At 43.4% G+C, this 20586-nt stretch overlaps 1 protein-coding gene across 1 annotated transcript in view; it reads left to right on the top strand.

The window, feature by feature from the left end:
• Window positions 1–20289, top strand: part of RNF144A (ring finger protein 144A) — a 100252-nt gene extending 79963 nt beyond the window's left edge. Inside the window, exons 3-8 of the mRNA XM_077811560.1 lie at window positions 5064–5168; window positions 5363–5423; window positions 8894–9101; window positions 12752–12899; window positions 14817–14906; window positions 19216–20289. Coding sequence (XP_077667686.1) covers window positions 5064–5168; window positions 5363–5423; window positions 8894–9101; window positions 12752–12899; window positions 14817–14906; window positions 19216–19347 — 744 coding nt within the window. The 3' untranslated portion in view covers window positions 19348–20289. The remainder of the gene's footprint in view (window positions 1–5063; window positions 5169–5362; window positions 5424–8893; window positions 9102–12751; window positions 12900–14816; window positions 14907–19215) is intronic.
• The last annotated feature ends 297 nt before the right edge of the window (window positions 20290–20586 follow it).

The following is a 20586-nucleotide window of genomic DNA, read 5'->3' as shown; positions in this document are numbered from 1 at the left end:
AATTTCTTTGTGTACATTGTACTGTATCATGCTAATCTAAATCTGAAGGTACATAACCGTCCAAACTGACCTAAGAATGCAATGATTCTTTTGCCCCAACTATTTGGGGGTTACCAGGCCATGTCTGACAGTTGATGTTGCACTTCACTGGAGCTGGAGGCCAATGTGAAGCACCTTTGAAGGGCATTCATTCTATTAATATGATGAAATCTGCTTTTAAGTAACATTAGGACAAGTTGGTTTGCACGTTGGTTTGCAAATGTGCAGCCCTTGAGGATAAAACTGCCCCTTCCCCCGCCATTCTGAAAAGCCCCTCAGTTTATCCCCAGAATCAGGGTGGGCTAGTAGACACCGGGCAGTGATGAGAGCAGTTCCCCCAGCAGCTGTGAAAACAGAGGAGACAGCTCCCTCCCCATCCTGCAACCATGTGTATGGCTGAACTAAGGGAGCTTCTTCAAGAAACAATGCTCCTAACAGCAGACAGGCTCCTCTTAAAACAAGAAATCAAAGGATAGCAGCATTCCTACAAAATCCATTATATGCAAATTCCTGGACCATTGCATGAAACAAGAATTCTTCCAGACAGCAGCCTGGAGGAAAGGGAAAGGGTGGTGTGTAAGGAAATTTGTTAGACCAGGGAAGGGGAAAACAGATGTGTGGGGATGATGACGGTCACCTCGGGTTTTTTTGAGGATTCGACAACTATCATAGTTTGTACTAATGGGTCTTCACATGACTCCACAGCCCAGTTTGGGAAGAACAGCCTTCACTGAACTGGCCACAGAGCCATTTGCCTAGTTGTATTGATCGCTTAGTTGTTTCCATGCCTGGCACTGTGCTTCCAGCTGCTCCAGGTAATCCTTCTCAAAGTCACGGATACCCAGTCTTATGGTGTGGTGCCATGCAGTACCATCAATCGCCAGTTGCTCAAAGAAATGTTTGTTTTGCACAGATTTTGTTTGAGTGCCTTTGAAGTGTTTCATCTGCCTTCTGCACTTACGATTGCTGGAGTTTAATACAGAATGTAAGTACGCAGCTGCTCTGCTTCTTCCCCATGACCCCCGCCCTGCTCCACCCCAGCCCCACTCCTTCCTGCTGCTGAGGAGTGCAGCAGGGCAGGGCCTGCACTCACCAGTGGCAGGAAGTGCAGCGACCCGGCCCCAGCCGCGCCACCAGTGAGCGCTGGGGAGCGGTTCCCCCCTGTCCCCCAAGCCAGCCCCCCTCCCTCCCCACAGAGGCCTGGGGCGAGCCCCTGTCCCGTTCTTCCCCTCCTCCCCCCGTGCAGGGGCTGCGTAGGGCCCCAGAATAGCTAGGAGCAGCCCTGGGGAGTTGGTTCAAGAGGATCCGTACAAGAATCTTGCGGGCCACAGAAAGCAAAGAGATACTGCAGTAGTTATCATAGTCGCTCTTCAAGATTTTTATAAATGGTGACAATGTTGGAATCTTTCATCTTGAAGCCAGATATGTGAGAAAAATTCAAAGAACTCGTGAATGAGATTTCCTCCACTTTGGAAAACCTAGGTTGGAATGGGATTGGGACCGGAGGATTTATTATTTGTCATTACTTGAACAGTCTTCAGTGCCTCGGCTCGTATGGGTGAATCGGCCAGTTGTGTGGGGAGGAGGGAGGGGAGGACAGAAGGGAATGGAAAAGGCAGGGAAAATGGTAGTGTGTGCACATGTGCCGGGGAATGTGGAAGTCAGGATCTGGGGGAAACTGGCCAGTACACTCTGGCTGCTTTACTCTCCCTTGCTGAGAAACAAAGGTATCTTGAGTTATGAAGAACTTCTCTGAGCAGGACTTCCATCCCCTCAGATACTGCTCAACTGAGACTAAAGAATTAATGTTTGTATAATCAGTTCACAGTTGCCAAGTTTAATGCAGCTGCAATGATATTTTGTTTAAATTTTGTTTGTTTATTTACAAGTTTTAAGTATTGTTAGTAAGGACACATGACCAAGTTAATTCAGTGGAAATTGTTTTTTTTAGATACAGATGATTCTTCTTAGTGTCTCCTTACAAGGAAAATAAAAATGCTGCTTAACATGTTGGTATTCACAAGAGCCTGTATATAGCAGGCAGATGCCTTTGCCACTTTCTCTCACCCATTCCAGCCACTAGGCAACTAATCTTAATTCCCCTTCCCTCCTGGGAGATTTGTTACACAGCACTGATCGTTTTACAGGTCATTTTCAGTGATTGCCACTCAAATAGCAATTCATGGATGGGGTTGTTTTTTTAATCACTTTGCCCCTTTGTTCTTCTAGGAATAATCTTACAAAAGGTTTAACAGGAGGAAAATCCTACAGTAATTTTACTGGGATGGTTTAAAAGGGATAGCATCAAGGTTAGTTACTGAGCTCTGGATTGTGAACTGGGCACATAATCTGTTTTGTATTTCATTCCCTGGGTGGACATGGTGATCTGCTGATGCAATGTGGAATTTCTAACAGTGCTACCAGTTTTGGTTTTCTAATGCTGGCACCACCTCATGCATTCACTTCCAGGCAGTGTGGGGAGGAGAGATCCGCCCAAGAGGAGGGAGCTTACACTGCTGCTGCTTCAGCCCCAGGAGCCTCTGTTATATGGAAAAGGGAATTTTGAACAGCCAGAAAGAGCCTCGCCTGAAATAAAACCCTTACGGGACAGGACCTGGGACAGATTCTGCCTGACACTTACTGGCTTCAAGGCAGAAGCTGGGTTCCTAAGCAGATGTAGCAGGAGAAGCACATTTTGGCTTGGTTGGTATTAAGAGTATGTGAAGCTCAATGATAAGTTAGTGAATAGAGAAGGCCCTGAGTATTGGACAAGGCAGGGATGAGCTTCTCCCTTCCCTAGAAGATGTTAGAAAAGGGGAACATATGTTTGACTGGCTTTGGCAAAGGTCCCAAACAGGGTGGTGAAGAGAATTGCCAAATTAATCATTAATGATGGTAAAGCGCACTGAGCTCAAAAACTGTTCTTTTAAGTGTTAAGCGTTGTCATTAAATATATATGCTGTTTCATCTGAATCCACGCTCTCCATTTACAGATGGGAGGGGGGGTGAGAAGAGCCGACAATGGCACCCTTGTAGGACTGATACCCCTGCCAATGGTGGTGCTGAGATCCACAGTCCAGGGCCCTGGTCTCACAGATTTCAGCTGTCTGTGGTAGTTGCCAGCCATACTCCCAGCAGCCCCAGCCGAGCAGGAGACTGTAGATCAGAAATATTCCAGGAGCCAAGCATTTCCTGCAGTGAATCCCTGTCTTTGTTGCTTTTGTTCTGACAAAGGCAAGGAGATGGGCCTTAATATACTTTCTGCAAAGATGCAGAGTTACTGTTTCCACAGCAACGGTAACTTTTAAAAGTATCAGCTATTCAGTTTCTTTCTATTTTTCTCCAAGAAGCTGAGATATTGTTTCTCCTGAAAAAAAAACAAACGCACCTCATAATGGGGAATCTGACAAAATAATTTGTTGGGATATAAAGAGCTATATTGCCACCAATGGAGTAACTCACTGCAGTAGTTGAAAGTATGATGTTGGGAGAAAGCGAGGATTTTGCCATAGTCAAAATGCAAGAGGGGAAAGCCAAAATATCAGTGTGGGATGAAGAACAAATCCTCACAAAGGAGCCATGCAGACAGGCTTAAAGAATGCACAGTGTGCATAGGGAAGACTGAAGGAGCAGAATATAAATGTGGATCTCTGCCGTTACTGGGTTCATTATATGTGATGGTACAATTAAGACGGGAGAAATTGTTCACCACTTGTTATTTCAGTAGAAAGCCAATTGAGAGTTCTTTAAAGTTTTATTTATTTATTTACTTTTGATTCTCCCCTGTAGAGCAGAGAGGGAGGTTTCAGTTGGTATTGTATTTCTAAGCATAACACAAGTCCACATGACTCACGTTATTTCTGGTGGGTTAGCTGATTTCCTCCGGCTTCTCAGATACTTACCATTTCACTGAAAATACTCAGTGATTTGAGGTGAAGTAAATAAGTAAAAGTGAGATGTCATTATGTGTTGATGCTTAGGATGCTTCTGTCAGTTGAGGGGTGGCGGGACTAAAGTGCTATTTGTAGTTCTGGTATTTTGTTTCCGTTGCCTAGAACTGGAGGGGGATGGATTATGGTGCTGGCATTTGGCATATGGTGCTGGCCTATGGTGCTGACATTATAAATCAAGATGGTGGCAGCTGGTAGGAGGGGAGCTGAGGAGAGAGCCAGGGCAAGATGGCAGCTGAGGGGAAGTAAGACTGGCTAAGGGCAAAGAGAAAAGCCACTATAGCACATGGTATTGGCTTAATCTGATCCCTGTGTGGCTCTTTTCATAAGCGAAGAGGTTTGCCCTTAGCCAGAACGCCTTTCCTCCCTCCAGCTGTTGTGTGTTTTGCCGTATGCCACATTTTAGAGACCATATTTTCAATTCTGCTTTCTCTAAAGCTCAGTGGGATCCTTTGGGATGAAGAATACTATATATATGCATAATTATTATTATTTATTAATTTATAATTGTTTTATTATGCAGGACATTCTTTTTTGAGTCCTCATTTGTGCGTTCTTCCTTCACATTGAGAATGAAATATATCCTCACCAAGAAGTTCAGTTAGTTATTTTCTGTGGAATGGGAAATAAGCCACATAACCTTTCCCATTCTGTTGTACGTGACAGATGACTTTTAATGGGTAGCTACTGCTTACTAAACTATTATGGTTTCTGGTGATATAAATCTGAGGGATTTATGAAGACTGGTTAATCTAATTTTATCTTTTATTTTCCTAACATTCCATTTTACTTGCCTCTTATTTACTGTGTAATTTTTAATTGAGGCAAAGCTGTCTAATGACTAGAGCATGGAAATTGATTTCAGGAGATGTAGTTCCTGCCACTTATTTAGTTTACTGTATAACCTTGGGAAGTCTCTGAATATGTTTGTCTATTTCCCCAGTTGTAAAAGGGAAATAATATTTACCCACCTCTGCAAAGTGATTTTAAATCTTCAGATGAGCAAGGCAAAGCATGAATGATATGCAGAATAATTTAAATTTGGAAGAATAGTTACACCCTCCTCTTTTACAGTGCCTGAAACAGTATGTGGAACTTTTGATCAAAGAAGGTCTAGAAACAGCAATTAGTTGCCCTGATGCTTCCTGCCCAAAGCGAGGTCATCTACAAGAAAATGAGGTATGTTTTTACTGCACATGGGTTCTTTCAGTATATTCAGACGTGTCTTGCTCAGGGTATATTTCAGCTGTTGTTTATTGCCAGCATATGTTTTAATCATTTATAAAGGTAAAATGCTGGGTCTCCATTCATTTGAAATGCCTTGGATTATTGCTGTTTCTAGTTTGTAATTTCTCTTTTTTTTATTTTAACAGATTGAGTGTATGGTTGCATCAGAAATCATGCAAAGGTACAAGAAGCTACAGTTTGAAAGAGGTACAGTATGAAACATCAGCCTTTACTCCAGACCAATGGCTGTCTCCCAAATATATGGGAATAGTGTTACCCCCAGATTGATCCATGTCACAGAGATCAGATTGTGGTCCTGTGTGTGTTTATACAGTAGTGTTGGAGCCTTATATGATTTGTGAGCGGAAGAAAGCTTAAATTGTTTCTTCCTTTATCAGGTCCTGCTATTACGTGCATGCTGCCATGTACCATGTGATGGAAACTGAGTTGCAGACAGAAAACTGCTGCATATTATATTAATATGTTACTGAAAGGGGGAATTCTCTGGGCAGCATGCACCTGTATGCTTTATATAGCACTAATGGTAGGATGGCAGTACCTAGGACCCTGCATAGAAATGCACGGGTCTTCTATGGAGCCAATCCAAGTTCGGGTGCTGGAATCCTGCAAAATAATTATTGTTTGCAGTATTATAGCTGTGTTGAGTCCCAGGGGAGCAGAGACACAGAGTGGATGAGGTAATATCTTTTTTTGGACCAAATTCTGTTGGTGGAAGAGAGAAGCTTTCAAGCTACACAGAGCTTTTCTTCAGGTCTAGGGTAATTATTGGTGAGGCAATTATTAGTGACAGGTGCTTTTTGTTGATTCTAATCTGAATATGAGGGGTTTGTGTGGCACTCTAGGAGGCAAGGGAACTTGAGTCTGGGTGGAATATCTTGAGACCTGCTAACACTAGGGGAGAGAACTTAGAATGAGGTTTATGTTTGGTTATGGTTCTTTTAGCGACTGATCCAAAACCCACTGAATTCAGTGGGACTGTTTCCACTGACTTCAGTGGGCTTTGGATCAGGCCCTGAGTTACCAGTAAACCAGCCTCCAGGAAAGGGGTAAAACGAGATAATGTTCTTTTCTATTATTTTTATTTATTTATTAATTTGTCATCTTTAGTATGGCAGTGCCTACCAATCAACTTTAAATGGGGCCCCTTTGGGCTAGGTGCTGTACAAAAACTTCTATTGAGTTGGGTGAGAACTTCACATGCCTACAAAATATGAAATAAGCTCCATTAACTATATAAGTATAATTTTGTTCAATAAAATTTAAAATATCCCCTCCCCTTCTCAGGGACAGTTTTAATCCATAAGTTAAAAGTGAACACTAACTTTGACTAACAAAATTATCATAGACAATAAAGGGGAAGGGATGCAGATCAGGGTAAGTAAAGAACAGGTCAAAGATCATCTGACCAATCTGAATGAATTCAAATCAGCAGAGCCTGATGCTGTTTACCTCAGGGTGCTGTCAGAATTAGCTGAAGGAATCTCAGAGCCACTGGTAATAATATTTGCAAACTCATGGATGACAGGAAAGGTCCCAGAAGCCTGGAGAAGAGCTAACGTAGTGCCCATCTTTAAAAAGGGGGAAAAGGAGGCGCCGGGGACCTATAGACCAGTCAGCCTGACCTTGATACCTGGGAAGCTACTAGAACAATGTATAGAACATTCAATTTGTAAATACCTGGAGGATCAAAGGGTGATCACTAGCAGCCAGCATGGATTTATAACAACAAATCATGCCAAACAAACTTGATTTCCTCCTTTGACAACGTATCTGGTTTTGTGAATGGGGGAATGCGATGGACATAATATACCTTGACTTTAGCAAGGGTTTTGACATGGTCCCACCTGACATTCTGATAAGTAAGCTGGAGAAATGTGGGCTCGGTAGAACTGCCATTAAGTGGATACATAATTGGTTAAGCAACTGCAAACAAATAGTAGCTATGAATGGAATGATGTCAGATTGGAAAGAGGTCTCAAGTGGGGTTCCACAAGGATCGGTTGTGGGGCCATTCTTATTTCACATCCTTATTAATAGGTTGGTATAGAGAGCATACTGATCAAATTTGCAGATGACACAAAGGGGTTGCAAACACTTTGAAGGGTAAAGCTAAAATTCAAAGGGATCTTAAGAAACTGGAGAACTGGGCTATATATGAAATTCAACAAAGACAAAGGTAAGGTGCTGCACTTAGAGAAGAAAAAGCAAATGCAGAAATACAGAATGAGAAATAACTAGCTTGGCAGCAGCACTGCTGACAAGGATCTGGGAGTTGTGGTGGTTCACAACCTCAACATGAGTCAATAATGTGATGGATGCTGTGGCAAAAAAAGCAAATGCAATTTTTGGTTGCATTAACAGAGGCACAGCATGGAAGTCATGGGAGGTAATATGACCATTCTACACAGCACTGGTTAGACCTCAGCTGGAGTACTGGGTCCAGTTTTGGTCACCACTGTATAGAAAGGGTGTAGAGAAACTGGAAAGGACCCAGAGGCAAGCAACAAAGATGATCAAAGGGATGGAATGCAAGCTATATAAGCAAAGTCTGAATGAACTGGGGGTATGTTTAGTTTGGAAAAGAGGAGATTAAGTGGAGACATGAAAGCAGTCTTCAAATGCTTGAAAGGCTGCCATAAAAAGATTGGAGAAAAATTTATTTCTTTTGCCACAGAGGGCGGGACAAGAGGCAATGGATTTAAACTACAGCATAGCAGATTTAGATTAAATCTCAGGAAAAGCTTCCTAACTGTAAGAACAGTAGGACAATGGAACAGACTGCCTTGGGAGGTTGTGGAAGCTCCTTCTCTTGAGGTTTTCAGAAGGAGGCTGGGTAGCCATCTGTCTTGGATGATTTAGACCAGAGGTGGCCAACCTGAGCCTAAGAAGGAGCCAGAATTTACCGGTGTACATTGCCAAAGAGCCACAGTAATACGTCAGCAGCCCCCCATCAATCCGTGCCCACCCTGCTCCCAGCGCCCCCCACCCACTGGCAGCCCCGCCAATCAGCGCCTTCCCCTTCCTCCCCGCACCTCCCGATCAGCTCTTCCGTGGCATGCAGGAGTCTCTGTGGGGGAGGAGCGAAGGCATGGCAAACTCAGGGGAGGGGATTCGAAGGGGTGGAGTGGGGGCAGGGCCTGTGGCAGAGCCAGGGGTTGAGCAGGGAGCACCCCCCGGCACATTGGAAAGTTGGCGCCCGTAGCTCTAACCCGGAGTCGGTGCCTGTACAAGGAGCCGCCTATTAACTTCTCAAGAGCCGCAGGTTGGCCACCGCAGTTTGGCCACCCCTGGTTTAGACACAACAAATCCTGCATCTTGGCAGGGGGTTAGACTACATGACCCTTGCGCTCCCTATGGTTCTATAATTCTGTGAACAATGTAAAATCAATTAGTTCAGGCCATTTCCAGAAGTGCAGTGTTAGGGAGGTAGGCCCACATTTGGAAAAGTGGTCTATAATTTTAGATGTCTCTGAAGCTGAATAAATCTGCAAATCAGGCCACAAGTGTGCCAGATGGGGCAAACAAAACCGGAAGCCTCTTTAGAAAACAGCTGGTCTGATGAGCAATCTGAGCATGTGAGCATTCTTAAGCAGTATATAATTAAAGGACAATCCTGTAGCTGTCATTGATTCTGGTTATTTTATACCCTTTTGCAGAAGTGCTTTTGGATCCATGTCGGACCTGGTGTCCATCTTCTGCCTGTCAGGCCGTTTGCCAACTACAAGAATCAGGGCCACAAAATCCCCAGCTGGTTCAATGCAAAGCTTGTGACATAGAGTTCTGCTCATCTTGTAAATCCAACTGGCATCCAGGACAAGGCTGTCAAGAGAATATACCAATCACCTTCCTCCCAGGAGAAACAAGGTACAGTACTGTAACTTGCCCAGTGGCAGCAGCAAAGATCTACTTGATGCGTAACAAGAGGAATGTAACCTCATCGCCAATCAAGGGGCCATTTTCTCCTGTTGGTTTTTTAAGTGAATGTCCACAGCAGCCATTCCAGTTCTTTTCTTTTAAGACACTGTGCTTGACACAGAGATGGATGGTGATGGCTGCCTTAGTGGCCTGGCTGCCCCACCACCACCATCAGGGAGCAGGTGGAACCAGTTAAAGCAGCACAGAGGGACAACCCAGGCTCCTGGCACCATCTGCAGCTCTGCTTGCCCAGCCCTTCTTCCATCTGTTCCTCCATTGATGCCAACGACACATTCAGCCACCTCAGGTCCCCCTCCACACTCACTGCTGCTCCTATTCCAGGGGCTTAAAGGTTAGTTGATTCTGGTTGGCTATTTTAGGAGGCCTCTGTCAGTGGCACCATGACTGCTGCTCTTCCAGGAGCGAGGGAGTGATTGTTGAGCCTTGTTTAAGGCAGCATTAGAAGACCAGTTAGCAATTTCCATTGGTAGAGAATGCAGCTGCCCACCTGAATAGGGCAGGTCGCTGTGTGCACATAACACCTGTGCTCAGGCTTCATCCCTGGCTCCCTGTTCACTTCCTGCAGCAGGTCAAGGTCTTGGTCACGATCGTTAAAGCCATGAATGGTCTGGGACTTGGCTATTCTCAAGACTGCCTGTCCCCTCCTATCTTGTAATGACAGCTGACTGGCTAGGTTGCTCTTGTTCTCGGTTCCTGGGTAAAACACTACAGGGCCTGCAGTGGGACTCTCAGCACCCCTAGATTTGGTACACGCTCTCACTCACGCTCGCCAAAGCTCAAGTGTGGTGAGCTTCATGGCATGATACAGGACTTGTATGTTTTGCTTAGCATTTTGATTGATTTGTTTCTTTTCTGTAGGTTTAGAACATTTGGCGGTTGTCCTTGCAACTTGCTGGCGACCATTGTCCCAGCACCAGTTTGTGCCAGCATGTGCTGGGAATGACAAATGTAATTTGTGTGTTCAAAAGATTTTCCCATGGTGTGGTTGTCACGGGTGTGTCTCTTCTCTGATCTGTCAGTCAGGAAGTAGTAACTAATCTGGAGTCAGGACTTTGTCCAGTCCCCACCCCGCCTCTCGTCACTAGAATCATAGAATATCAGGGTTGGAAGGGACCTCAGGGGGTCATCTAGTCCAACCCCTGCTCAAAGCAGGACCAATCCCCAACTAAATCATCCCAGCCAGGGCTTTGTCAAGCCTGACCTTAAAAACTTCTAAGGAAGGAGATTCCACCACCTCCCTAGGTAACGCATTCCAGTGTTTCACCATCCTCCTAGTGAAAAAGTTTTTCCTAATATCCAACTTAAACCTCCCCCGCTGCAACTTGAGACCATTACTCCTCGTTCTGTCATCTGCTACCACGGAGAACAGTCTAGATCCAACCTCTTTGGAACCCCTTTTCAGGTGGTTTAAAGCAGCTATCAAATCCCCCCTTATTCTTGTCTTCCGCAGACTAAACAATCCCAGTTCCCTCAGCCTCTCCTCATAAGTCATGTGTTCCAGTCCCCTAATCATTTTTGTTGTCCTCCGCTGGACGTTATCCAATTTTTCCACATCCTTCTTGTAGTGTGGGGCCCCAAACTGGACACAGTACTCCATATGAGGCCTCACCAATGTCGAATAGAGGGGAATGATCACGTTCCTTGATCTGCTGGCAATGCCCCTACTTATACATCCCAAAATGCCATTGGCCTTCTTGGCAACAAGGGCACACTGTTGACTCATATCCAGCTTCTCGTCCACTGTAACCCCTAGGTCCTTTTCTGCAGAACTGCTGCCTAGCCATTCGGTCCCTAGACTGTAGCGGTACATGGAATTCTTCTGTCCTAAGTGCAGGACTCTGCACTTGTCCCTGTTGAACCTCATCAGATTTCTTTTGGCCCAATCCTCTAATTTATCTAGGTCCCTCTGTATCCTATCCCGAGCCTCCAGCGTATCTACAGGTTGGGAGTCCTCCCCTGTTGTTCTCCTTCCTCCCATTGGAGTAGTTGCTGTCAACAACTTTGTCTGAGGCACCATCCTTTTCTCCAGACCTTACAGAGTCCTAAAGCCTTCACTGAGCAGGAGGAGCTTTAAGACTCTTCCAGAAAACCAGGGAAAAAAATGCTCCTTGGATGCCCTCTCACTCCTGCTCCTTGACATGGACCCATTCCATGTGGAGTAAACTACTGCAGGCAGGAGTGAGATCGAGAAGCAGCACTGTGAATCTGGTGCTTGCAATGATTCAGCAGCTCCTTGCCAGCACTGGAGAGAGGGAATATCACAGATAAGGCAGTTTTCTGCAATATCTCTGGAAGATCTTACTGTATGAAGTTGATGTATCGTTGTGGGCCAGGGATTGCATGTAATTCCCTGCAGGAGAGTGACCACATCTCCTCCAGGAAAAAAGAACAATAGGGGGTATGAGGCAAGTTCACTTAGGTTGTAACACCTTCAGAGGGGGGCCAGCACTTGCAGAGGCTCATATCTGATGGTTCAGACTGAATTCTCCAGAGATCAAGAGAGAAAGAAAGGGATAAATAGCCTGAGTTTAAACTGACTCGGGGCCTTCTTTCTGATCCAGCAAATGAACAAAGACCTACTGTTGAAGGGCCGGGGGGGTGGGGTGAAGGGGGTCAATCCTTCTTGGAAGGGTTTGGAAGGACTTTGGCCTACTGAGGGTGACCCCTGGTAAGCTTTTAGCATGCATAGAGGAACTTTTGTTGTTTTTATGTTTTCTCTAGAATGCTTTCGTCTTAAGAATAAATGTGCTAGTTTATAAAGAGCTGGGTGGTAACTTATAACTCGGGGCAATTCCTCTCTTCCTGTCCTTCAGAGAGAAAGCAGATGCTGGCCTGTTTAGGCAGTCTGGCTTTCTGGGGACATCACAGTGTAGGCAGGGAACTGTGCAGCCTGGCGAAACCCTGGTTAGGATGGAGTCTACCCAAGAGAGTGACAGCTAAGGAACTGGGAGCTTTCGGGTAGGGGCTCTCAGTGGATCACAGAGGGGAATTGCAGATGCAGTTGCCCTGAACTATGATGGAGGAGGCAAGCCTTGGAGGAACAGGGTATCCAGGAAAACCCAGTAGAATTTGGCTTGGAGAGAAAGTCCTAGGAGATCAGCCTCATGGACGCTCTGTCTCTCCCTTTGCCTTCTCATCCCATGGGCCATAGCCTGGGTCAGCTGGGCATTGTCAGCCTCCCTGTTTTCCACATGCAGATCCTTTCTCCTTCTCCCATAAGAAATAAAAGAGGAGGAGAAAGGCAGACAGACTAGGCATGTAAAAAACTGACTTCAGATTGGTTCCCACGTGCTCAGCTGACAGCTGAGAGCATTGTACACACTGATGTCACCAGGTCACAGAAAACAATTGGTAGATGAGAGAAATGTGTTTTGTCTGGTAAGTGCATAGCTGTTTGATAGGCACTATAAAAATTAATTATTGTACTAGATCTGCTTTCTGGATACTTAACAACAAAACAAAAAAACGGATCACAAAACTAAAATGCAAACCCAGATTTTTTTCAATTAGGATGTTATTTTTGCTTTAAATTATGCACGGGTACACACCTTATAAACTTCTTCAAATGTCTCCCACAGTTCTATGTATAAAATGGAAGATGATGATGCTCCCATCAAACGCTGTCCAAAGTGCAAAGTTTATATTGAGCGAGATGAGGGTTGTGCCCAAATGATGTGTAAAAACTGCAAACATGCCTTTTGCTGGTACTGTCTGGAATCTCTTGATGTGAGTATACACTCCACGCTTCGGTGGATATTGTAAGCTTACAAGTTTGTTATGCTGACTTAAGACTGTCCTATGGATATCCTTACTAGCTGCTCTTTCACATGCTGTGTTTCTTCTGAACCTTTTTGTATCACTACTGTTAGCACCTATTTCTCTGCTAAAATGCATGGGCAAGGGCGGAGCTGGACCTTAGCTGGTTACTTGATCTTACTTGCCCCACCTGAAGAGCTGTTGAGCTGTTCACCCTTTGCATAAATGAGATGGAAAGAAGTTGTTATTTGATGAAAATTATTCTTCCTTTGCCATCTCCATGTGGCATCTAAATAGTTTATGTTTAATACTGTACCGTGTACACACAAATCAGACAGCTCCTTCCTGAAGAATTTATATTCTAAAAAGTGTTTGCAGGATGAATATATCTGTATTACTTTCAGTTCTGCATGATAGTGTAAGGTAGCTCTAAATACAGAATCCCATGTAGAATGTCAGTATTCATTTTAGTGCTGAACTTCAGTAGTGAGAGTTGTTTCTTGACGTTGATTTGTTTTGGTTATTACATCTCTTCTGCAGGACAAAGTAAGAGAAAAAGCAAATGAACTGATATATGAAGAACAAATGTGTTCTGAGAGCAGTAGGAGTTTGATTTAACTCTTATGCTGCTTCCTGTCCTGGGCTTAAACATTTTAAACAAGCCAATATCTTATTGTGCCTAAGCACTGGAGTATATACAATATGCTACATCTGTTTCCAGATATTAGCCAAGGAAACGTTTTATTGCAGAGTGTAGTTAACAATGGCAGAGGAAATGTTTCATGTCCCAAAAATGTACTCTAACTATTCCAAATCCTGCAATTGTTATGTCTAAATGCCTTACGGATAAGTTTTAACTCATGGGTACTCCCATACTTAAGTAAAAAGCAGAGGTCCCCTGTGCCTGCGTTGGTTGCTGTACGGAAGAGTGACCAATCCAGATCTGGAAGCAGATGCGTCTTTCTCTGTAGAACTGGGTAGATATCTGCCTTGGTTTGCTTTCCCAGCTGCAAAATAAATGCCACATTTGAGAGGCTTGGGACCCAAGAAGTAGCTGTCCTCTTCCCATGTTCTATACCTAACATGGCCAGTATTTTCAAATTATGTTGCCTAAACCCCTATTTAGGCATTTAAATAAGCAGGTTGGTTTTCAGAAATGATGAGCACCAAGTACTCTATTGACTCCAATTGTGGGTGCACCGCACCTATGAAAACCAGTCTGTTTATTAAGGTGCCTGACTGTAAGCAATCAGGTTTGAAAATGTTTTTGTCCATGTGATTTCACTTTTCCTTTCAGATCATTCCCTGGTTAGAAGATAGGACATTTTAATTCCTGACAAAAAGGATTCTTAGCTGCACCAGTAGCTTTGCTAGACAGGAAAATCCACATGATCTGATATAAAATAGGGAAAAGGAAGGGGGAGTACAATATTGAGTGGATGCGCATGGAAATCTAAAATACATGAAAATAGAGCTATTAATTCTTCATTTGTTTATTGCTATTATCTTCTTGCTGAAGGTTCCTACAGTGCTTTACTCTGATCTGCATTGGCCTTTCCTCCAGGCACAGCACAACTCATTCTCTTTATCACCAACATGAGCTGTATTTGTATTATGTTCCACCTTATGAAATCACTTCCATAGTAGCCCTGTGGGGAGCAACTCTGGGAAGGGCTGTTCAGCGCTGACTCATGCAAGAATACAAATCCAATTTCAGTTGGTTTTCCACTCTGAAACTTTTCTCTTCATATTCAGTGCTTTTCAGGGATCTTGAAACTTGCTCCCCTCTGTAATATTTTGTTCTTATTTTGCTGCCACTATCTGCTCCATCTTGAAGGAAAAGAGACTCTCTATTAACTGCTAATGTTTCTATTTAATGTTTCAAAGGATGATTTCCTCCTTATACATTATGACAAAGGACCTTGTCGAAACAAGTTAGGTCACTCCAGGGCATCTGTTATCTGGCACAGAACACAGGTAGGTTTAGAGCTTTTTAAAACTTCATAAAAGTTCACAATAAAATGGTTTCTCTCTCTCTCTCTCTCTCTCTCTCTCAGTTGTATCTAAAAAGAGATCAAATCAAGCATGTGAGTCTAAGTGTCTTCACCATTCAATAGCTGAGGAAAGGGCATTGTGGTACAAAGATAGACATTAACAAGGAATAACACAGTCAGACTCCATCCTGGATTTTGACTCCTAACTGACATACATTTCTGGTTGAGAACTGGTTGAGTTTATTAGTATAAATTTGTCCCTGGCTTGGTGAGTCTGCATGGACACTAGGGTGATTCCCTCCTTTGATGTCAATCAAGCAGTAAAGAACCAATCATGAGCAAAGGATTTTTGTACCCTGCCCCCCTTCTTCACCGGCTTCAGATTTCAGTCTCTCTCTGTTGCACGGTGAAGCAGGCCACAGGCATATCTCACTGAGGAGCCCTCTTTTTCTGCATCAGCTTCAAGAAATGTGGGGGATGCAGCATGTGACTTTGGGGGGCCCGGCAAGCCTTTACGGGAAAAGTGGAGACAGTTCCTTGACTGTAAGAAACCATTTCACGGTTGTCATGCTGGTGCTGGGTGTGAGCAGTGGGACTAGAACTTGGAACCTCTGTGTCTCTAGCCTCCGGGTAATCCACTAGGCAGCTCAGCTGTTGTCCGTGCACTCCCCTCTCTCTTCTTAGGGTGAATGCATCAGTGAAAGTCGCTTTTTTATTTTTTATAAATAGAGTAGAAAACATTGGATTCAAAATTGCATTAAAAGGATTTGTAAAATTGCCCCAAATTTGCAGAAGTTTAGTGACCTGTAAAACAGGCGGATTTTGAATGAAAAGAACTCCTGTAACAAATATTTGCCCATGTCTATTTCTTCCATCGTTGTAACGATTGCTACACTGCACTGTGGTGTAATTGGTTACATGACTGATGTTGCTGGCATTGCTAATTAGAAAAATGGAGATGTCAAGAAATGTAGCACGAGCACCCGTTAATTGGATGACATACAAGAGCTGTTACGCTCAATCCCAAATTTTTGAGACTTTTGATATTTTTGATACTTTGATATTCTGAGAATTCCCATCGAAGCCAGGTTGGTGAGCACTATGATTGCTAGTGTTTTCAGGATGGGGGCCATTACGTTAAGCGTTCTTGGAGTATTAACCAAGAGGAGCATAACATAACATCAAGGTGAAAGGCATGATGCTGTAATGCAAAGTGGTGTACTTCTAGTGCAAAAAAATCAATTCTAGACATTACACATGCTAGGAAACAGCCTATTGTTCAACAGCAGCCAAGTCCACCAGGTGGAAGATGTATCACTGATGCTCACCAGACAGCCTGTTGACCTGATCTTAAAAATCCTGGATAAATTCACTGATCGGCATGTCTGAGCTGAAAGGAAAATGTAAGCTGGCCTCCTGTTTGATAGTAAAGAGCACTGTTTGCCAGTCTTCTATATTGTTCAATTTCACCTTGGCTCTGCTCAGCTAATGGTGCCCCATAGTGGCACACTGAGAAGATTGCATGTGGCTAATTGTGTATGTGCCATTGCCAAAGATCAGTATGGGCCGCAGCTGCAGCTCAGTAGGAAATTTAAAGGAAGCTCAGGGAAGAATCTCGGCTTCGCTTTCACCCTTCGGTGTCAGCAGGTTCCCCAAAGACGTTAAACGCAGACGCATCAGATTAGCTGCCTGTCTGACACAGGCATATGTGGTGAAAGGTACCTTATAAAATGATATTTTAAAGTAATTGTCTTTGGCAAAAAATAAAAATATTAGGTCAAAGAAATTTGAGATTCGTGTCTCTGGAGAGCCGCAGCTAAGCCTGTTCTTTTAAAATAAAAGGCCTCGTCTAATATTACATAATAAAGCAGTGTGCACTTCACTCCTCAAACTTAATTTTGTTCAGCAGCGCCACCTGCTGAACTCCGTATTGATTTTCAGCCCTGGAATAAAAAATAGCTGGATAAAGTAAATTGCAGAAAGAAATCCACAGTGTTCAGGAAGAAAAATAGTCCCTGGTAGAGCAGGTATCAATAAGCCTGTTAATTTAGGTTTAGAGTATATTTTCTACACTATGCCAAATGAAATATTTGCCAATTAATCAGAATGTTTAGTATCTGACGAGAGCTGGGAGAAGAATTCCTAATGAATAATGCGATACTAGTGTTATAGTTTGTATTACTGTAGTGCCCAGGGAGCCCTAGCATTCAAATTGCAATTGTTCATGAGCAGGTGATTTTTCCCACGTATTCATTATTCACAATCATTCTGTGAATAATTCTTGGTGGGTATGTTGAATGACTTGCAGACAGGTTGTTGCAAGCAGGCCTTCCAAAATCTACTCTCTTGCTTAGGGCAAGTAGGAAGATTTCTCAGGCAATTAGCATCACTTTAAAAAAAAAAACCTATAACCTTCCAAATGTGAAATGAGTGAAAACCAGTGCAGAGTTGCCTCACTTAAGTGTGCAGTGTTTTCTGCTGCTCAGAGTAGAGCCCAGCAACCCATCCCAAAACTGATGGGACCCAACTACAAGTGTTGGGCTGGGGTTAGGTGGGTCAAAAAACAACCCAACCCTCTCAGGCTCAGGTTGGGTCGGGTAACCTCTGATTACCTTCTGCCTGTGGGGTCAGTGCGGCAGCAGCATGCCTTACTTCTGCTGGCCACTGCCAACTTGTTGCACTGTGTTCGCTGTGGGGTGAGTGCACCAGTGAGAATCAGTGCGTCTTGCTCCACAGAGCACCCAGTGGAGCAGGGAGCAGCGGCTGGCAGAAGTGGGGCTCACAGCGGCCGCACTGACCCCACGGACCGGAGGCAGCAGCAGCGGTGATAGGTTTGGGGGAAGTGTTGGGGTTCATATTGTAAAACAACTCAACTCTCTCAGGCTTGGGTCGGGCAGATTGCTTTCGGGTCGGGCTTAAAAATTAGGCCCGAGCAGCCCTCTAGCTCCTACGCTGTCGATTTCCACTACTGCTATTGGGAAGGTTGTGGGCAGCAGTGAAACTGATGAGAAATAGGTCAGTTTCACCCTGTTGCTGCTTGGGAATGCTCTGTGCAGCAGCAGGCACTAGAGCTGTTCATTGAGAAGGGCTCAAAAAAAGGAGGCTGTGGGAGGAATAGAACCAGCAGCCAGGAAGCTGAGGGAGAAGTAGACTATGGTGAGATCACCCTACCATTCTAGTAGCTGTCAGGAAGCTCAGGGGTTGGAGGAAAGCATAGAAAGAAGGAGAGAAAATACTCCTCCCTTTCAGCAATCAGAGGGGAGAGATGGGGGATCAAATGTATTATGTACCTGCTAGCCAGAAGCTAAGGCAAAGTTTGGCGCCTCAAAGCAAAGTCCCAGAGCCTGCTCCTTGGTAGGAAAACAACACCTTCCCCTTTTTCTATCAGCTGTGTGGGTGATTGTATTTGGGTTATTTCAGTGACAGAGGAAAGATAAAGGAACTCAAACTCTATATGTGTTGGCACAGGTAGTGCTTAGCAACCTCAGCTGTATAAAGATCTTAATCTTCTTTCAAGGGAACTTTAAATGCTTGCAAACATGTGACTACATTAAAATGTCAGTCAACACTTCAAATAACTACTTGTGTAGTGATAGGTACTATAGAAATATCTAAGACGGCTTCACGCTGAATTTTAAATTGTTTGAGACCAAATAGGAAAACTGTGTCCCTTCTTGAATACTTGTAAGAATCTGTCAGTGGAACTTCCCTAATATAAACATGTTTGCCCTTGGCAGCAGAATTCCTCAAACACCACAGATGCTAGAGGCTTAAAATTCGCATTTTATCGAGAAAGAAAGAAAGAAAGGTAAAACTATCCACTTGCACTGAATAAGAGTGGGTAAGTGCAGGAGACATAGCAACCCCATCCTTGTCTTTTGTTCAGTGCAAATTAACATCTGCTTAATCTAGGGTGTGTGAATGAATGCATGCCTGCACTATTGAAATTTGTAGGTGTCATGTTGTGAATTCTGACTGATACAGGGGAAATGGACCATTTCAGTCTAGTAATTATTTTCTCAAGATTAGAGCCTGCTACCATTCTCCCATTCTGAAAATTAGAAATCACCTTGCTAACTCTAGTTATATACATTTTATTAAACACAAAAATCTTAAAAATCTACAACTATGCTGAAATCCTGGCTCTATTGAAATCAGTGGGAGTCTTGCCATTGACTTCAGTGGGGCCAAGATTTCTCCCCTAGTGCATTGACTTTGTGTTGGAACAGAATTTGAACCCTGCTGTGCCAATTGCAGTACTGACGCATGTCATTTTTCCATTGTTTTTTCAGGTGGTGGGAATCTTTGCGGGATTTGGTCTACTGCTGTTAGTGGCCTCGCCTTTCCTTTTACTTGCTACTCCATTTGTCCTTTGTTGCAAGTGCAAATGTAATAAAGGAGATGATGACCCTCTACCTACCTAGATCATGAGAAGATGGGACTCATCGCGCACACATTTTTTCCCCTCTTGCACTTACATTGTTGTAGCCTTACTTCCCCCATCCTGCTTTTCTGTGACAGTGCCATGATTCCAGGAACTGTTGTTAGTACAGTTACATAGACCAACTACTAATAGTCAGGTGAGGTAGTGGAAGGCAAGTCAGGTGTTTAGAGGATGTTGTGGAACAAGATAAGTGTCTGAAATTAAGAGATGAAGATTCTCTAGATAAAACTAACGGTTTCATGTTGCCCACAGAGGCCATATTGGTGGACTAGGAACTGTGCTATGTTACATCAGCAAAACAACCTAAAAATGAATCAAATCAAATGTTTTCACATATACACTTGCATCAAAATGAGGTGTCTTATTCATATTCCTATTTGAGTCACCTATCATTTAAATGTGGCTTTAATATATCTGTTTATTACAACTGTGTTTTTATTAATATTGCAATGGCAAAAACCTTTTTAGTACTTATTTTTCCAAGGATAATGGAAATCATTAAGGTGCATATTGACCATCATATGCCTTTCTTGAATTTTGGGGAGGGTACAGCTGGAATTGCTGCCTTCCAGGAATTTTAGGAAGTCTTACATGCTATTTGTTCAATCGAAAACTACATTTTTAAAAATAAATATATGAAAGCTGTAAGGTTGAGTGATGTCACAAACCTGCTACCTAATCAAGATTCTTTTAAAAATGTATGGTTGTTATTGATTACCACTGGATCTCCAGTCTTTTTCTGAATGGTTAATTTTTGCTGTTATTAAGGAGTCTGGTACACTTACAGGGAGGGCTACATAACTTCTAATCCAGGTATCTCAATCTTTTATTTATATATTAAAAAAATCCTGATTAAACCAAATGTGTAAATATCTGTGCTATTGAATATTTGGAAGTTCAAGATAGCTTGCTGCTGTCTTAAAGGCAGGTATTTGGGGGCGGGGGGGGGGGCGGGGGAATTACAGGACTTATTCTGCTTATCAGCAGATTCTCGGCTCAGCAATGATTCCTGTCTTTACCATTTATGAAAAGTACTCGACATCCTTATAGTTAGTAATGAAAACGCCTGAGGTGTTTGTGAAAGTTCTGTCCACCATTTACAATATATACTCCATTTTCCAGGGTTCATATCATATCGTACGTGCTGTTAATAATCATACTGTGAGAAAACAAAACAAAGTTCTCTTTAAGGGTTAGTTTGTTTTGTTCCAACATTCCT

The sequence above is a fragment of the Eretmochelys imbricata genome, chromosome 3, assembly GCF_965152235.1.
Source record: "Eretmochelys imbricata isolate rEreImb1 chromosome 3, rEreImb1.hap1, whole genome shotgun sequence".
Classification (NCBI taxonomy): Eukaryota; Metazoa; Chordata; order Testudines; family Cheloniidae; genus Eretmochelys; species Eretmochelys imbricata.
This window is presented reverse-complemented; position numbering and strand designations above follow the sequence as displayed.